General features: G+C 40.3%; 1 protein-coding gene across 1 annotated transcript in view; it reads left to right on the top strand.

Annotated features, from left to right (window-relative positions):
• AGPS (alkylglycerone phosphate synthase) overlaps positions 1 to 19368 on the top strand; it is a 113081-nt gene that overhangs the window by 86958 nt on the left and 6755 nt on the right. Inside the window, exons 15-19 of the mRNA XM_007524697.3 lie at positions 2047 to 2116; positions 2801 to 2862; positions 7349 to 7438; positions 8911 to 9010; positions 10914 to 10971. Of these exons, the coding sequence (XP_007524759.1) occupies positions 2047 to 2116; positions 2801 to 2862; positions 7349 to 7438; positions 8911 to 9010; positions 10914 to 10971 (380 nt within the window). The remainder of the gene's footprint in view (positions 1 to 2046; positions 2117 to 2800; positions 2863 to 7348; positions 7439 to 8910; positions 9011 to 10913; positions 10972 to 19368) is intronic.

Here is a 19368-nt window from a genome sequence, read left to right as displayed (position 1 = left end):
CTTTAAAAGTATGGCATACTTGTTAATAGGAAAGTATTCTCTCTCGTTCTTTATTAGGGGGTTAAGGATCTATGGCACAGTTGTTGACACATTGTACAGTTTCTCATGTCTTCGTAGTAGGCTTCTGCAGAATACCCTCCCTTCCCCCCAGTTTAGAGGCCCTTGTCCATCAGCATGCCCCAAGGTCATCTTTATGCCTCCCTCCCGCCCTCTCCTCCTCCAGAGTCTTCTGTTCTGGTGCATTACACCCATCCAATCCAAGTTGATACGTAAGCATTCTTTTGAAAATTGTTTATGTTGTTTGACTTGGGCACACCTGCTGTTGTAACAATGGACTGGCGTACATTGTTTTTGTAGAGTAATATCCTTCAGATATGTGGTGGCTTTTCAAGCATTCATGGCCTGGGCAGTTTCATGAATCTTCTTAAAAGGAACACAAAGATATGAATTTCATGATTTACATTGATTTGTAGGGTTTTCTTGGGTCAAATGAAAAGTAAAATCATTTTTAGAGATCACCCAAGGCCATGTCTGGAAAGAGTTTAGGTATTTTTGTCCTAAGCACTTGCCAGAGGAGTTTTCTGATGAATTTCCCTTTTGCTTTAGGACTAACTGTTTGATTCTATGCCCCCAGTTCCAAATTCATATACATGCAACCCAGAATTTTCCTTCTTTCTTAGTTGCCAGATCTGTTTTTATCGCTTTGGCTCATTAACATTCTAGTAATACAACTTAATTCATTTTATTCTATTTAGTCCTTAAGTAGTTCCAGACTAGAATAACTCTTGTTAAGTCCTTGCCACTCTTCCTGGGTAATAATAACTCATGAATATCCACCTACAAGTTAGGAAACTTGAGTTAGCCCATATTTTCTAACTGAACATTATCTTGCAGCATTTGAATAGGACAAGGGTATATATGCATTGTATTATATGTTTATTACAACAAAGCAAAGCTTTAGGAGAAGAAAAGATTTAATTATAAGATGTTAACTAAAGTCCTAAAAGAAATGGTTCTTCCAGAAGAAGATGCGTAAAGTTAGCAAGCCTGACTCTTCAGTGAACCTTCTGAGACAGAAAAGGTGCAATTAGGGCGCTCACTCCAGGCGACTCGCAGAAACTCACAAGAAAAATTTTGTTTGCTTTATTTTCTAGTTGGTACTTTTAGAGTTTGGGTTAAGTTTAGTTTGCTTAACAAAGACTAACATTTAATCTTCTCTGCCTTAAATAGAAAAAAAAATGCAAAATTAGAACTTTTTACTGAAGGAAGTAGAAGTCAGTTATCATCCATAGTCTTTTAAGAGTGACTTTCACAGCCTGTAATACTTGGGATAAATTATGTATTATAAGAGATTAATTCTAAAACGACATCAAGTAAAATTTCTGTAGATAAAACTTTCCAATTGAAATTGATATTTCATGGTTTCATAGCACTAAGACTGTACCTATTGACTCTGTATTTTTATATGCTGCTTCATAGTCTGTAGCATCTCTGTGAAGCTTTTTTTTTTTTTTGTCTCTAAGTCAAAAGCTCCATAAAACTTCTAAACACCCTACTTAATTTTCTAGATTCTATGCATTCAAGTATTTCAGAAACTTCAGGTTTGGCAGATATCTTTTTATATGAACAGGTCTAAAATAATATGTGAATATAATAGCTATAAAATAAGAGTATATTAAATATCTTGTTATTCTTGTAAAAAGTATGAAATCTTATTTCTCATGGCTGGTTCTGTTTTTGTTTTTATAATATGGTTATAGAAGAACAATTGAGTTCACATTAAGTTAGTTTTATTCGATTCGTGGATGAAAATTTGAAATTAATCACCAAACTGAAATATGAGAAGTGTTTTCAAGTTTTTGTTATCCAAGCTTATTCTACTGACAACTTCTGATGTATTTATCATGAGATTAAAACTAAATTGAGGTGCACGTCATACACTAATCTATTAAACAGTTATTTTGAAGTGCCCTATCAGTCTGATCAGTCTTACAAATTTTGAATAGTTCTTTTGAACTATACTAATAGATTGTCTTTTGCTTACAGTGGATTGGCAGCTGGAGAAGACAATGGACAGAGAGGTTATTTACTGACCTATGTCATTGCATACATTCGAGTAAGTATCTGGTGTTTCCTTTGCTGGTCTATGTTGCAAACTTTTTTTTTTTTACTGTGAGTGAATAAAAATATTAAATTTCAATCTACTGTAATTTAAAACATCATTTTACATGAACTCAGGATTAGCTTTAAATCTCCAGAAGCTAATGTTACTACTACACGTGCTTCTAAGGAAATTAAAGGTTATTTAATCTATTTCTAAATGTATGTTCTTTTAGAAAAAGTTGATTTTAAGAAGGTAAGGTCTACTTTCTCTAATCCTTTAATCTTGGCCCTTTTGTTCTAATGACCAATAGTATTTGTTAAATTAATATTTAAGACACCAAGAGTCTTTTCGGCTAGTGTTCTCTGCCAGAACAATGACTGTTCAAGGACAGAGACTCCACTTGTGGATATTGAGTTCCTCTCATCTACCAGGCGCTCTCTCTGCTGCCAAGGGTGCAGGGGAAAACAAGACAGACAGGCTTCTTGTCCTCCCAGATGTTGTTTCACTCTCCAGGCTGTTTTCTAGTGTCCTCATCAGGTAGAGAGTAAAAAGCTGTGTTGGTTAAGTTAGAAACATGTAATGCGGACAGCATTTATATGATACTAATAACAATGAACATGAAATGCTGACAATATTGTGGATTCTTGTGCATCTGTAATGATTTCTTGATTTGTTTGTATGTGTATGTCTTAACAGGACTTGGGATTAGAATATTATGTACTAGGAGAATCTTTTGAGACTTCTGCTCCTTGGGACAGGTAAAATATAACAAATGCCTGGTATTACTAAAATATGCTAGAGTAATATATTTTTGACAATACATAGACTTTTTAAATCTTATAAACATTTATAGAAGGCAATCCCTTTTATTTTAAATACATTTGCAGAATATCATATTTGCAAGGCTCTTTTTACTTGTTTGAGATAGGGTTTTCCATATCTGATATGGACAAGTGATATTAATTTTGTTGAGCATTAAAATCATAAGGTATGTTTAATTAGCTTTGATTTAAATTGCTTAATAGGCTTCTCTAAAAAGCCCCCCAACTTTATTAAATTGATTAATTTCTTTTCATAATATCTCTCTCTATTCTCTAAACTCCTCCCTCCCTTTTTTCATCCTCCCTCCCTCCCTCCCTTCCTTTCTTCCTTCCTTTCTCCTGAGCTTCACCACAGCAAGCTGACTTTTTTTTTCTTCTCCAGATAGAAAGGGTGAGACAGAGAGGTGAGGCGCTTCCTTCAGTTCTGTGGTGGCTGGACTCATATCTGAGCCACACACATGGCAAAGCAGTGCACTATCCAAGTGAGCTATTTTGTTGTCCTGGTAATGTATCTCTTAGTTCTAGCAATTTGTGATATACTAAGCAACATTTAACTTGAATTTACGTATGAATGAAATCCAGTCTAAGAAATTATGTATAATTTCTGAATTACACATGCAGTTGTTTAATTAATACCATAAACTGATTAGGAAATGGGAAGTGATTTTATTTAAAATAAAATTGTGAGTTAATTCATTTTAGTAATGTATATAAAAAAATTCTAGTGTTTCTCTAGTTTGTCTTACAATTTCACTTTATAAAATTAACAAGAAATTTTAAATTTGTATTAAAGCTTAGGAGATAATTCCCATAAATCACCGTTCCCATAAATCACCGTATAGATGTTATCAATATGTTTGTTCCTTCCAGGCTTTTTCTTCATTTGCCCCAGGAAATGTTTAACTTTTCTGTACTATCTTCATCCACTGTGGGTTATGATCTTTGGTATATTTGTACTGATAGAGGAAAAACAAAGTGTTAACATGAAACATCTCAACCTTTAAGGGGTGGTCATACAATCAAGAACTAGCTAGAGGCAAGGAGATGGCTCGCTTAGTAAGCACACACGTTACCACGTTCGAGGATGGGGTTTGAGCCCCCAACCACTACATGGGGATGCCGTGAAGAGGTGAACCATGATAGGCAGTGGAGTGGTGCAGTGGTGTCTCTCCACTATCTCCCTCTCCCTCTCTGTCTCTTTCTATGTCTAGAAAAAAGATTCTGTTAGGAATGATAGAATTGTCCGACACAAAACCGTGTCGTGTCAGTCTGTGCTCACAGTTCATAGTCACAGCTGGGAACATTCTAGGCTGCATTCATTTCAATATCAGTTTTCCTTGAATGGCTGAGTAGGGTGATTCAACCTCCCTTCAGAGAATGGGGCAGTCCTTACCATTGCTAGTTCATAGTGAGGGTACGGTCCTGAAGAAGCCCACCTGAAGATTTATACTAATGCTCGTGATAGTGGAGAGAGGGATCTGTAGAGGTCTAGGCCCATTGAATCTATGGGGGAATCCAAGGACTCCCTAACTAGGGCCCCAGGTGATAAGGTGGCCTGGCAGTGACCAAAAAAGTCATCATTAAGTGAGCCAGTCTCTTGCCCATTTCCAGCTTTTGTAGTCCTTTCTTTACCTGACAAGCTTGGGCTTTCTCCCAGTTATGGAAATACTGAGCATCATTTGTTGTTGCCAAGCCAGTACTAGGTTTATGGGGTCTGGCCTCAAGTTAGGGAGAAAGTACACCTAGGCTTTTAGTGGGATCTAAGTTACCTGTGAGTTTTACTGCATTTACTTGTTTGATTTCTCTTATAAAGGTTGTTACAGAGGCAATAATTGTCCGTTAGTGATAAATATTTTTTCCAGCATATCTATTGGCCAACTGTATATAGTGTTTCTTCTAAAGATTTAAAAGGGGTGACAGTAAGGCTTATTTTGTCAAAGGAGATTAAAAGCCATATGTTACTTTTTTGTGTATATGTAGCTAGTTGAGTAGATAGTATTGAGGGAAGTGAAGTCAGGCTAGGAGAGGAGGATGCCTAAGCTGTTAGCGAGCATAAATCAAACCACCATCCACTGCAAGGAAGCAAAGATGTTTATTGACGAATTGCAATCCGGGCCGAGATGGAGACTGGCCGCAGTCTACCAAGCTCGACCCCGAACAGGGCTCAAACCATACAATTTATAGGAATTCAGACTACATTCAGGGAGGGGGGGGAGCACATCACCTTGTCAACCTACATCCAATAACAGGCTATAGCAAACACAAGATCCAATCATTTCAAACTTAGCAAAAGCATGATCCATTCAAATCAAAGCGTGGGCTAGTTTCAAATATAGTAAGATCACACACCCAATAGAATTCAACCAGGCAGGGTCGCCACATCCTCCTGCCATCGGCTATAACCACCCATCTGGTAGACAGCACACCACAAAGTCTGTGCAAAGGTCCTGATAAGGCTTGTCCCCAGGCAGGGTCCTTCGAACAATGGGTGGCCTTCACTGATTAGGTCCTGTTTATTCAAGGGGGAAGGGGCAAGGAATTTTCCACCTCATACTACAAGCAACTCATACTAAAAGCACTTAACAAACAACTGCATAAAAAGGGAATTTCAAGGCTACTTTTACATAAGCCTAAGTAATAAAGGTTTGATTAGAGGGAGTCGGGCGGTAGCGCAGTGGGTTAAGCACACGTGGCGCAAAGTGTAAGGACTAGCTTAAGGATCCTGGTTTGAGCCTCTGGCTCCCCACCTGCAGGGGAGTCGCTTCACAGGTGGTGAAGCAGTTCTGCAGGTGTCTGTCTTTCTCTCCCTCTCTCTGTCTTCCCCTCTTCTCTCCATTTCTCACTGTCCTATCCAACAACAATAATAACTATAACAACAATAAAACAACAAGGGCAACAAAAGGGAATAAATAAATAGATATTAAAGGAAAAAATGATTTGATTAGAAAGTTTATGGTGCATTCTTTTGGCCTTTTTTTTCTTTCTTAATTTTTTTCAACTCCAGAGTTATCATTGGGGCTCAATGCCAGCACTACGAATCCACTACTCCTGGAGACCATTTTTTCCATTTAAAAAAAAATTTTTTTATTGGGGGATCTATGTTTTACATTTGACAGTAAATACAATAGTTTGTACATGCATAACATTTTTTCAGTTAATTTTTTTAATGGAATAGGACAGAGAGAAATTGAGAGGGATGGAGAAGATATATATATGTGTGTATATATATATATATATAGAGAGAGAGAGAGAGAGAGAGAGAGAGAGAGAGAAAGACTCCTGCAGACCTGCTTCATTGCTTGTGAAGCAGTGCCCCTGAGGTGGAGAGCTGGGGACTCGAATCCTGGATCCTTGTGTGGGTCCTTGCTCTTTCAGCCTTTCTGCTAGATTGCTGAACAAATAGATCTAAATCTAATCAGAGAAATCTATTGCTTTTACTTTGAAGAACTTTTACTTTGAAGTATATAGTTGCCTTTTTTAAAAAGGTTTGAAAAAATAGTTTTTGTCAGGCTAGCGATGCGAGGGAGAGAGATGACCCTGGAACCAAGCTCATGGCAGCAAGGCAATTCAAATCTTTATTCATCTGAGCGTCCCAGAGTCAGTGGTAGCACACCTGGTTAAGCCACGTGGCGCAAACCGCAATGGCCTGAGTCAGCCTCTCGGTCTGCACCCCCATGCTCCTCCAGCTCAGACATGGAAGAGACAAGACCGAAACGGAAGTGGCTTGGCAATACCGTACATGGTTAGGAAAGGGGCAGAGAAGGGCAAAAGAGGCCAGGAATGGTATGAACCTCCCCAGCAACTGTTGCTAGGGGTTCAACTGGTAGGATTAGCAATACCCTGCAGGGAATTAGGAAGGAGACCTTTAGTCATTCCTAAAACAAAGCAGAAGATTGATATGTAGATAATAAAAGGAATGCAGGCTTAATGTTTTAAGGAATGCCGGCTCCGGCTCCCAGAGGCTGGAAGATGCAGGATGTTTTGTGAGGCAGGGAAGGCTTATATGGCCGGAGACCTTTTGAGGTTCCTGTGTCACCCCTTTTGCTCAACCCCTCCATAGAGAGAGAGAGAGACTACCAGGATGGACTCACCTCTCAGGTCTAACCCTGCCAGGCTCCACCACATCCCCACAACCTCCTAAGTGTGTGAAACAGCCTTTAGGAGACTTTTGATTTGTTCTAACTTCCCTTTTCCTGTGGCAAAAAGAAAAAAAAAAGAAGAAAAGATCTTTTCTCTCTTTGAAATGACAAATGGCAGGCTCAAATAAAATAATCAGATTTCTGGTTCTTTTTTGAAGACTTAAATGTGAAAGTTTTATTTAAGAGAATTTCTGGCTTTAAGGATACAGCTAAGCCAGTCTTTTTTTATGAAATATTTACAACTTATTTGAAAACTGAATATTATATTCAATGATGTTTTCCAGGGTTGTAGATCTTTGTAGAAATGTAAAAGAAAGAATAACAAGAGAATGCAAAGAGAAAGGTGTTCAGTTTGCCCCTCTATCAACATGCAGGTAAGTTTTTTTTCTTCCAACTCCCATGGTACAATTTCTTATCTCCTTGTGGGAGCTGTCTGCAAAACACTTTCACCCCCAACTTAAGTTGGGGGTAAAGCAAGTTGAGAGTAAATTATTTCTTTTGCTTTGAGACACCCAACATTTAGCCTAAAAGACTATTAAAATTTAGATTAGAATTTAATTGTGTTATACATTACTCACAGTCTGTCCTCAGTCCTTGCTCCATCTAATTTTTTGTGGAATGCTCTGTACATCACACAGAGATTTGACTGTGGGTACCTTAGGTTCCTGTTACATGCTTCACCTAACTGCATCTTGAAAGCCTAGCTACATATTATATGAATGATTTAATTTGGCAGTCTCAATACCCTTTAAAAAAATGGTTCTTTTTTTTTAAAGATTTTATTTATTTATTAATGAGAAAGATAGGAGGAGGGAGAAAGAACCATCCATCACTCTGGTACATGTGCTGCTGGGGACTGAACTCAGGACCTCACACTTGAGAGTCCAACGCTTTATCCACTGCTCCACCTCCCAGACCACACTCTCAGTACCTTTTTTAAACATACATAGGCCCAGAGTGTAAAACTTTTGGAGACATAATTTTTTAGACTATCACTGCATTCGCTGTGACCTTTCAATTTGTTTTCAATATCCTACGTATTAATGTGAATTTAACAAAGATGTTATATTTTACCGAGTCTGATTACCTTTGATATTCCAACATTTCTCACTTAGAATTTTAAGTTTTCATACATATTTCCATTAACTCTTAAGAAAGTTTGAAGATTTGTAACGACTGCTAAATTTCATCTAGTCTTGTAGAAGCTGATTTTAACTACACTATAATTTGTTAAAATCCCTTCTGAAGAAGTTAGAGTTGTGTTTCCTTATAGTCAACTAGAGAAACGTGTTATTTTAAAATGCTAAACCTTTAAAAAAAATTTTAATATTTATTTATTTTCCCTTTTGTTAACCCTTGTTGTTGTAGTTATTATTGTTGTTATGGACGTCATCATTGTTAGATAGGACAGAGAGAAATGGAGAGAGGAGGGGAAGACAGAGGGGGGAGAGAAAGATAGACACCTACAGACCTGCTTCACCGCCTGTGAAGTGACTTTCCTGAACGTGGGGAGCCGGGGGCTCTAACCGGGATCCTTTTGCCGGTCCCTGCGCTTCGTATCATGTGCGCTTAACCTGCTGCACTACTGCCCGACTCCCACCTTTTTTTTTTTATAGTCAGGTTTACCAAAAGAAACTGTAATAATATAAATAGTTCCTTTATACCCTTTACCTAGTTAAGCTATGTTCCTTCCTTGAAGTAGGAAGCTTATAGTAAATGTCATGATGACCGAAATAAATAAGTCAAGTGAACTTGCCCTTAGATTTGTAGACATTCAGTCTAACTACACTTAATTTAAAACCTTGTGGGCTTTTGTCTGTTTTTTTCTTTTTTCTTTTTTTTTTAGGGTGACACAGACTTATGATGCAGGTGCATGTATCTACTTCTACTTTGCCTTTAACTACAGGGGAATAAGCGACCCGCTGTCTGTGTTTGAACAAACGGAGGTAATTTATAAACATGAATATAGTTCTCACTTTTTTTTTAATTGATGTAAGTAAATTTAATAAGCATTCATTCGTGGCTTGCCTGGTTGCTAACCCAAAGAAATGAATAGTATATTTAATGTGGTGGTTTAGTCTTTAAGTTGTTTTTTATTTATTTATTTATTTTGAGACAGAGAAAGATCAGAGACCAGAGCATTGCTCAGCTCTGGCATATGGTGGTGCTGGGAATTAAACCCGAGGCTTTAGGCAGGCAAGCCCTATGTTCTAACATGCTGGGTTATCTTCCCTACAGTGAATTTTCTATAGGCTCTGATTTGGTGGGTGTTACAATATGTAGTAGCTGATCAAATTCAGTAGCAACCTCCTGCGCCTTGATGGTGCTTTAGAATCCCTCTCACCTCTAGAAACTGTTGCGGTCTGCAGCTCTAGTGCTCTTGGTCTTCACTGCTGTGATGCCCTTCTGGGTTTATAATTTTTGTGTTTGCTAAAGTTATATGTAAGCCATTGAGGTTCATTTACTAGAAGTTCCTACTATATTTCTTAATGACTTTAAGCTTCCAATTTTAATAAAACCTTCTGTTTGATAGTCATTATTTCTTATCACAACTGTGCCTAGAGTTGAAGAAACAGGCTACTGTCCTATAGAGGAACATGTGGGAACCCGAGGTTCGTGTTTTATCCCCATCGTGTGCCTTCCGAGAGAGAACGGCAGGATGTTTTTTCAGTGGTGCACGTTTAGCCCTAAACCACACACAGAGCTTGACTAATTCCCTCCTGCCTCCTCCTACCCTCCTAGCTTTCTTGAAAAGTAACAGAAGAAATATTCTCCTTTTTTTAAAAATATTTTTTATATTTATTTATTTTCCCTTTTGTTGCCCTTGTTTTTTGTTGTTGTAGTTATTGTTGTTTCTATCGATGTCGTCGTTGTTGGATAGGACAGAGAGAAATGGAGAGAGGAGGGGAAGACAGAGAGGGGGAGAGAAAGTTAGACACCCGCAGACCTGCTTCACAGCCTGTGAAGTGACTCCCCTGCAGGTGGGGGGCCGGGCTCCAACCGGGATCCTTATGCCAGTCCTTGCGCTTTGTGCCACGAGCGCTTAACCCGCGGCGCTACCGCCTGACTCCCCAGAAGAAATATTCTAAGCTTAAGGAGTCCTGACATGTGTGTACGCTTGTGAAGCCACCACCCCTACCAAAGTGAACAGTTCGAGTTCTTTTCCTGTCCCCTTTGTCTTTCAGTATTTTGGTGTTGCCCTCTGACTCGCCAAAGGCCTTTTCTCCGTAGTTTGACTAGCGTGAAATTACCCCTTCTTTCCCAGTCCAAACTGACATTCTCTTAAGTGCTACAGATCTCAAGTTGTTAGTGCTTTATTTAAAATGCTCTGGTAGAGAAATAAAGTCTCTTGGAGAAGGGGCTAGCATATACTATTTATTTAAGAAAACTTGAGTCCTGGGAGATAACCATGGACGTGGGTTTGGGCTCCCAGCACCACTTGAGTGCACCATTCACAGCATTAGGTGAGGCCTTAGGCACTGTGCTGTCTGTCCCTGTCAGTCTTTGTCTGAGCTGGGGGCGGGAGGGGACTTCACTGGGAGTGGTGGAGGCATGCAGGTGCAAACTTGTGCCTTCGTATGATTAATGGTTGGTGATTCTGATTTGATCACATTACCTTTTTCTTTTCTTCAATCTCAAAGGGACAACTGTTGCACACATTGTGCCTGTTCATGGGAAATCTTACGTAGTCACGCTGTGTATTTTAGCAATGCATCTAACAAAAGAGAGGAAACGTAGACTTACTATTTAGCTGAGAAAGTACATACCTCCTTTGGAAATTAGGTCTTAACCCTAACTTCAAAGTGAAATCTCAGTAGCCTCTATTTTTTGTTGTTTTTCTAAATGCAGGCAGCTGCCAGAGAAGAAATCCTTGCCAACGGAGGGAGCCTGTCGCATCACCACGGAGGTATCCTCCTGCAGGAGACAGGGTTTCAGAAACTCCTGCTCTTTAAACATTTGGTTCAGTAAAGTGCTGGGGATAGTTGTGATGATTTGAATAACTCAAGAACACTTATGGATTTTTGACATTTTTGTTTTAGTATAGGTGTCAAGTGAAGTAGGCTAGGTTGTGGTGGTAACCAGAAAAAAAAAAAAAGCTTGTTTTGGTAAGCCTGCCTTGATATAGAATATATAATAACCCTCTTGAATTCTTGGAGAACTTCATTTTACCAAGATTTACGTAGTCTGCCTTCGAAGTACTTACTATGACCCAAGTGTTTTTGTTGTTTATTTTTGCTTGTTTGCTTTCTTGCTTATTTGAGATGGATTTCTGGTGCTTTTTTTCCCTTCCATTTTTTTTTGTGATTAATAGTGAGTTACAATATTTTAAGATTAGAATGAATAATTTCACACCACACCTATCACCAGAGTTCTGTGTGCCCACCCTCCCACCTCCCAGAAATAGCCACCATAGTATTTTATTTTATTTGTAACTTAATGTTGATTTACAAAATTATAAGCTAACAGGTATAATTCAGCACTGTTCCCACCACCAGAGTTCTGTGTGCCCATTCCCTCCATTGGAAGCTACACTAGTTCTCCGAAGGTTGCAGATACAGGTTGACTATTATTTCAATAACTGTATCTCTATTTATATATATTTGCCCATTTTTGCCATGGCCCTGCCTTCTCTTTCTAAGCCACACCTACACTTACTACTACTTCCAAATATCCTTCCCTTTTCCTCTTCTCTCTCTGGGTCCCGACGGAGTTGGAGATCAGAGCCCTTCTGTCATCTTCCCCCTATGACATCTTTCTGGGGTGCAGAAGGTGGAAGGTCTGACTTCTGTAATTGCTTCTCCACTGGGCGTGAGCATTGGCAAGTTGATCCATATCCCCAGCCTGTTTCACCTCTTTACTAGTTTCACTAGGCATCACCTACAGTTCCACCTAGTTTTGTTCCAAAAGACACAGTGTCATCTTTGTTGCGGAGTAGTATTCCATGGATTATATAGCCCATAACTTCTGTATTCAGTCACCTGTCGCTGGGCATTTGGCCGCTTCCAGTCTAGTTAGCCAGGTTTTTTTTGTTTTTGTTTTTGCCTCCAGGGTTGTTGCTGGGGCTTGGTGCCTACACCATGAATCCACTGTTCCTGGAGGCCATCTTTTCCCTTCTGTTGCCCTTGTTGTCTATCGTTGTTGTTAATATTATTGGTGTCGTTGTTGGATAGGACAGAGAGAAATTGAGAGAGGAAGGGAAGACAGAGGGGGAGAGAAAGACAGACACCTGCAGACCTGCTTCACCGCCTGTGAAGTGACTCCCCTGCAGGTGGGGAGCCGGGGGCTTGCGCTTTGTACCATGTGCACTTAACCCACTGTGCCACCGCCCAGCCCCCTATTTAACCACTTTTAAAAGGAGTTGGAAATATTTTTTAGCTGCTATTGGAATGGAACTGAAAATCAGTTATACCACATATTGAAATTCTTTATTCTGCCACTAAAAATTCTGCAAACTAAGATAGGATATGAAAAATATATATATTCAAGACTTTCTGATATTTTGTTACTACTTGGTAATAATTGTAGTATTTTTTATCAAAAAAAAAAAAACTTTCTACGGCACTATGCTGTCTCTCTGGCCCTTAGAAAAAGGGGGGGAGATTGGGCAGTAGCACAGCAGTAGCACAGCAGGTTAAGCGCATGTGGCGCAAAGCATAAGGACCAGGGGGAGGATCCCGGTTCGAGCCCCCAGCTCCCCACCTTCAGGGGAGTCGCTTCAAAAGCGGTGAAGCAGATCTGCAGGTGTCTGTCTTTCTCTCCCCTTGTCTGTCTCACCTCCTCTCTCAATTTCTATTAGTCCTGTCCAACAACATCAGTGGCAACAATAACGACAACAATAAGGGCAACAAAATGGGAAAAAATGGCTTCTAGGAGCAGTGGATTCGTGGTGCAGGCACCGAGCCCCAGCGATAACCCTGGAGGCAAGAAAAGGAAGAAGCATGAGGATAGCTAACCACCACATTGAAAAACTCAACCCTTGGGGGCTGGGCGGTAGCTCAGTGGGTTAAGCGAACATGGCGCAAAGCACAAGGACTGGCATGAGGATTCAAGTTCGAGCCCCCGGCTCCCCTCCTGCAAGGGGGGGTCGCTTCTCAAACAGTGAAGCAGGTCTGCAGGTGTCTATCTTTTTCTTCCCCTCTCTGTCTTCCCCTCCTCTCTCCATTTCTCTCTGTCCTATCCAACACCAACAACAGCAATAAGAAGAATTACAACAATGATAAGCAACAACATGGAAAAAATAACCTCCAGGGGCAGTGAATTCATAGTATAGGCACCGAGCCCCATCAATAACCCTGGAGGGGAAAAATAATTAAAAAAATAAAATAAAGAAAAATTCAACCCTTATATCTGGGCTACCACCTCCCTAGTGCGACCGCGCCCCCCCCCCCCCCCCCCCGCTGTTTTTTCAAATGACAGAGAGAGAGAGAACGAGAGGAATCTGCTCCGCCACCCATGGAGTGCTTGCTGTTCCCACATGGTGCAGGGGGGGAACCTCAGCCTCACTCACGTGAAGCAGAAGCTCTACCACCAGTCCACTTTTCCTGCCCCAACTTTACATTTATACTTTTTTTTTTTTTTTATAAAAAGGAGACATTGACAAAAACCATAGGATAAGAGGGGTACATCTCCACACAATTCCCACCACCAGATCTCTGTATCCCATCCCCTTCCATGAGTAGCAGGTCTTTTTTATGAAATGTTACACCTCTCATGAAGCTTTTCCCCTGAATGTAGAGACCTGGGGCTTGAGCTGGGTCCATGTACATAGTGACTAACGTGTACTTAACCAGGTACACCACCGCCCATCCCTTGAAATTATTTATTTTTATAAATGGTCCTTTGCTTAAAGTTAATCTAACTTGTAAATTTCAGCTGCCTTATGTTCCTCGATTTGTACTTTCATAAAGCATATACTTTTTTTTAACTTCTTGATTGGGTGATTAATGTTTTATGGTGACAGTAAATACAGTAGTTTGTACATGCATAACATTTCACAGTTTTCCACCTAACAATACAACCCCCACTAGGTCCTCTGCCATCATTCATGTTCCTGGAACTGAACCCCCTCCCCTACCCCAGAATCTTACTTTGGTGCAATACACCAAGCGTATACCTTTTTCATGTAAGATTTAAAGGGTTTAATTGTCCTTTTTAACTAAATCAAAAGTATCCAAGCTTTTGAGAGATCACTGCTTTTCATATATAGAAGAGATTTTCTTAATCTGTATACTGAACTTAAAACTCCAGTTGCCCCTATAATAAGGAGTATCTTTCTTTACTGACCTCCAGGCAGTCTCATGACTCTCAGTACCATTTTTGAGTTCCAGAGTAGAAGGGCTAGGGGTTGGGAGAATATTGATGTAATTTCTCTTAGTGGGCTTGGCCTGTAATTGTGATTAATAACAGTTGCTTTCATTATCTGGAAACAGACAGGCGGGTTTGTCTTCCTACAATCATGCTGTGATAAATGGAGCTATTTTAACTCTGGTTTGTGTATCAAAGAAAACAGATGTAGTCTAGAACTGGAGGCTATAGGAAATATAAAGTCTGCTTAACTTAATCTTCATAGTGCTTATTTTTGTAACTGACGGGCTGGTCAGTTTAGACAGCAGAGTTTACATCAGCTGCATAGTTAATTTCAATTAACTATGAAGTTTTTAGTGTTCATTTTCTGAAATTATACCTAAGTCCTTGTCAGGTACTAAAAGGCCTTGATTAAATATAACCAGTCTTACTTTAAATATTAGTGTTTTTATTTAACCAAAATTAAGTCCGTTTGTTCGGAGAGTAATTCCAGGGCTTCCCGCCCCCTCCCCCTTTTAATAGAATCTGTTAGCATCAGAATTTTTTAAAGTAGAGAGACTATTCAAAAGAATGAGGAAAATATTAGCTTTAAGGTTGTTAAAAACTTGCACTGTGAAGTTAAAGATAGATAGATTGGAATAGGAGAAACAAAACTGGGTCCCTATTTATAAATGGCATAATTGTCCATGTAAAAAACTCCAGGGAGGCTGGCAGTGGCTCACCCAGTTAAGCGCAAGGACCCAGGTTCCAACCCCCTCTCCCTACCTGCAGAGGAGACTTCACAAGTTGTGAAGCAGGTCTGCAGGTATCTTATCTTTGTCTCTCCCTCTCTTTCTCCCCCTCCACTCTCAATTTCTTTCAGTCCTATTGAATAAAATGGAAAAAAAAGAAAAGGGGAAAAAAAAAGGCTTCTGAGAAAGGTGGATTCACAGTGCAGGCGTTGGAGCCCCAGCAATAACCCAGAAGGCAGAAGGGAGGGAGGGAGGGAAAATTCCAAAGATTTGGTTTTGAATGTAGCTCAGCTAGTAGTATACCAGACTTGAATGCTTCCGGTTCCCAGATTGATTCCCAGTGCCACCTGGACCGGAGTGGTACTTTGATTGGCCTCTGTCCTCCTCTAGTTCTCCTTAGCTAATAGTTAGCTAATCTGACTATTTCAGCGGTGTCATAGCATAAACGTACTTGAGAGCTGGCAGAAAATCTGTTGTAAGAATGTCTAAAACCCTGCACCTTCCCAGTTGTACAGCTTCTTTTGCCCAGTTTTGAACAAAAGGTCAGGGATAACACTGTCTGTTTGCCACCTCTTATCATATCCTCAATAAGCTTTTTCCCCCGTTTTATTTGATGGAACAGACAGAGAGAAATTGAGAGAGGAGGAGGAGATAGAGATCTGCAGACCTGCTTCACCGTCTGTAAAGTGACCCCCCCCACACACACAGGTGGGGAGCTGGGGACTCGAACTGGGATCCCTGCGCTGACCCTTGTGCTTTGTATTATGTGCACTTAATTAACTCAATGTACCACCACCTGACCCCCATCCTCGATAAACTCGTAAAAACTCCAAACCTCGAGTTGATGCATCATTACGAGAAGACAATTGACTTGGAGACTACTATTTCTCTTTGGACGTCTAAAGAGAACCGTTTCTTCCTAACAATATTATGCTAAGATTTCAGAGATGTTGCTATTCTGAGAATGCCCATACAAAAATATTACGGAGGGATTAACCTTTGATTAGTAAACAGTTCATCCTAATAGATATTTTCAGGTGTCACATCTGTTAAAAGTGATGTGAGGTAAAATTCATTTTGATGCCTCATTTTGCCTAACACGGAAGCCATTAGTTTAAAATCAAGTAAGATTAAAGAACCTCTTACTGTCTAAGGCCATACCACCCTGAACACGCCTGATCTCGCCTGATCTCAGAAGCTAAAGAGCCTCTTACTTAGTTATAGTAGCCATATTTCAAATGTATCCCTGTAGCTTGGGGCCGTGATGTTAAGCATCACGGGTATAGGGCACTCCTATCACCACAAAAAATTTGTGTTGCACAGAAACGTGAAAGTTTATTTCAACTCTGTTTCTACCCATTGGCTCAGACGCAACACAGTGACAGTGAACTTCTTTTTCCCCCATAGACATTAAAGCCACTAGGATTTCACTTATTAAGATCACATTTTTTTTTAATTTATTTCTTTATTGGGGAATTAATGTTTTACATTCAACAGTAAATACAATAGTTTGTACATGCATAACATTCCCCAGTTTCCCATTTAACAATATAACCCCCACTATGTCATTTATCATCCTTCATGGACCTGTATTCTCCCCACCCACCCACCCCAGATCTTTTACTTGGGTGCAATATGCCAATTCCATTTCAGGTTCTACTTGTGTTTTCTTTTCTGATCTTGTTTTTCAACTTCTGCCTGAGAGTGAGATCTATATTCATCCTTCTGTTTCTGACTTATTTCACTCAACATGATCTTTTCAGGTCCATCCAAGATCGGCTAAAAACGGTGAAGTCACCATTTTTTACAGCTGAGTAGTATTCCATTGTGTATATAGATCACAACTTGCTCAGCCACTCATCTGTTGTTGGACACCTGGGTTGCTTCCAGGTTTTGGCTATTACAAATTGTGCTGCCAAGAACATATGTGTACACAGATCTTTTTGGATGCATGTGTTGAGTTCCTTAGGATATATCCCCAGGAGAGGAATTGTAGGGTCGTAGGGTAAGTCCATTTCTAGCCTTCTGAGAGTTCTCCAGACTGTTCTCCACAGAGGTTGGACCAATTGACATTGCCACCAGCAGTGTAGGAGGGTTCCTTTGACCCCACACCCTCTCCAACATTTGCTGCTGTTTCCTTTTCTGATGTATGACATTCTCACAGGAGTGAAGTGATATCTCATTGTTGTCTTGATTTGCATTTCTCTGACAATCAGAGACTTGGAGCATTTTTTCATGTGTTTCTTAGCCTTTTGGATCTCTTCTGTGGCGAATATTCTGTCCATGTCAGGAAGATCTTTACATGCCATACATCAGATAAGAGTTTAATAACCAACATATATAAAGAGCTTGCCAGACTCAACAACAAGACAACAAATAACCCCATCCAAAAATGGGGGGAGGACATGGACAGAAGATCACATTTTTGGGAGTTGGGTGGTAGTGCAGCGAGTTAAGCACACGTGGTGCGAAGCAAGGACCAGCTTAAGGATCCAAGTTCGAGCCTCTGGCTCCCCACCTGCAGGGGAGTCATTTCACAAGTCATTTCACAAGCTCCCCTCTCTGTCTTCCCCTCCTCTCTCCATTTCTCTCTGTCCTATCCAACAACAATGACATCAATACCAACAACAATAATAACTACCACAATAAAACAACAAGGGCAACAAAAGGGAATAAATAAAAATTAAAAAAATATTTTTTAAAACATCACATTTTTATTGATTACCATGGCTTCTGACCTCTATATCCGTGTCTCATTGCACTCATCTAGTGCCGTTCTGATCAGCTTTCTAGAAAGTAAGCATCCTGGTTTTGTCTTTTTCCACAGTCTAAAAGTTCTAGCCTTTTTTCAGTTTCATAAGGGCCTATTCATTGATTTATAAAACCACCGTAGAAATAGCACAGATGAGATTAGAGAAAATTTGACATTTTAAATATGGAATAAAGAAAAGTGGTGACTCAGCTGGTAAGGTGCAGGACATGCCTAAGGCCCCAGATTTGACTCAAGACACTAAATTTACCAGAACAGTACTGTAACTCCTTTCTCTTAGGTGAAATAAATAAATAAAAACAATAGAAAAATTCTAAATATCAGATTGAAATTGCTTTCATAAGCTCCCCAGTATTCACAAATTTATTATCACAATAGCAGAAGCTTCATTAGTTGAAAATCAGTCAGATGGCCTAATAAAGAGGTCAAACGGGGTCCAGGCAGTGGCGCACCCAGTTAAGTGCACATAGGACAAAATGCAAGATCTGGATTCGAGCCCCCCCACTTCACAAGCAATAAAGCAGGTCTGTAGGCATCTCTCTTTCTTTCTCCCTCTCTGTCTTCCCCTCCCCTCTCAATTTCTCTTCTGTCCTATCCAATAAAATGAAAAAAATGTCCACCAGGACTAGTGGATTCATAGTACTGGCATCAAGCCCCAGTCTTCTTCTTCTAGCGTTTGCCCTTCTTCCGTAGCCAGTCAACAGCATCAGGTTGAGGCTGATGTAAAGTTTCGAGACCTCCTTTGAATCTGGAGAGGTGGCAGTCGTTGACTCTGTGGGTCACAGTCTGTCTGGAGCCGCAGGGGCAGTTCGGGTCGTCTCTGGCTCCCCAGCGATGGAACATAGCGGCGCACCGGCCATGGCCTGTTCGATAGCGATTGAGGAGGGCCCGATCATAACGTGCCAGGTCAAAACCGGGTTGACGCTCGCAGGGGTCTGTGATGAGGTGTTTGTTCTTGACCTCAGCTGACTGCCAACTCTGTTTCCAAGAGTCTGGAACAGAGAAGTTCAGTGTAGGCGTAGGGGACCAGATTGGGTGACGAGACGTCAAGCGTTGGACAGGGTGGGTGAAGATATCCGCGTATATTGGCAGGTCCGGTCGAGCGTAGACGTGGGAAATGAACTTAGATGATGCCGTATCCCGACGAATATCTGGCGGGGCGATGTTGCTAAGAACTGGCAGCCATGGAACCGGGGTGGAACGGATGGTTCCAGAAATTATCCTCATGTGAAAACCCTGGAGTCAAAATAAATAAAATAAAAAGAAGTCAAACAGATCTTTAAGCTTTCACAAGCATTAAGTTAAATACTTAAGATTGTCATAGTCTCATTTCATACACATTTGAAAGCAAAATGTTAGCATTCATCACTTGGTAGTCTGTTAGTTGGTAATCATTGTGCTCTTTGATTCTCCCAAAATAACACACACACACACACACACACACACACACACACCACCACCACCACCACCACCAAATGGACATCTAAATCCCCACCAC

Source organism: Erinaceus europaeus, chromosome 18 (genome assembly GCF_950295315.1).
Source record: "Erinaceus europaeus chromosome 18, mEriEur2.1, whole genome shotgun sequence".
NCBI classification, from domain to species: domain Eukaryota; kingdom Metazoa; phylum Chordata; class Mammalia; order Eulipotyphla; family Erinaceidae; genus Erinaceus; species Erinaceus europaeus.
Note: the sequence above shows the minus strand (reverse complement) of the source record. Positions and strands in the feature narration are given on the sequence as shown.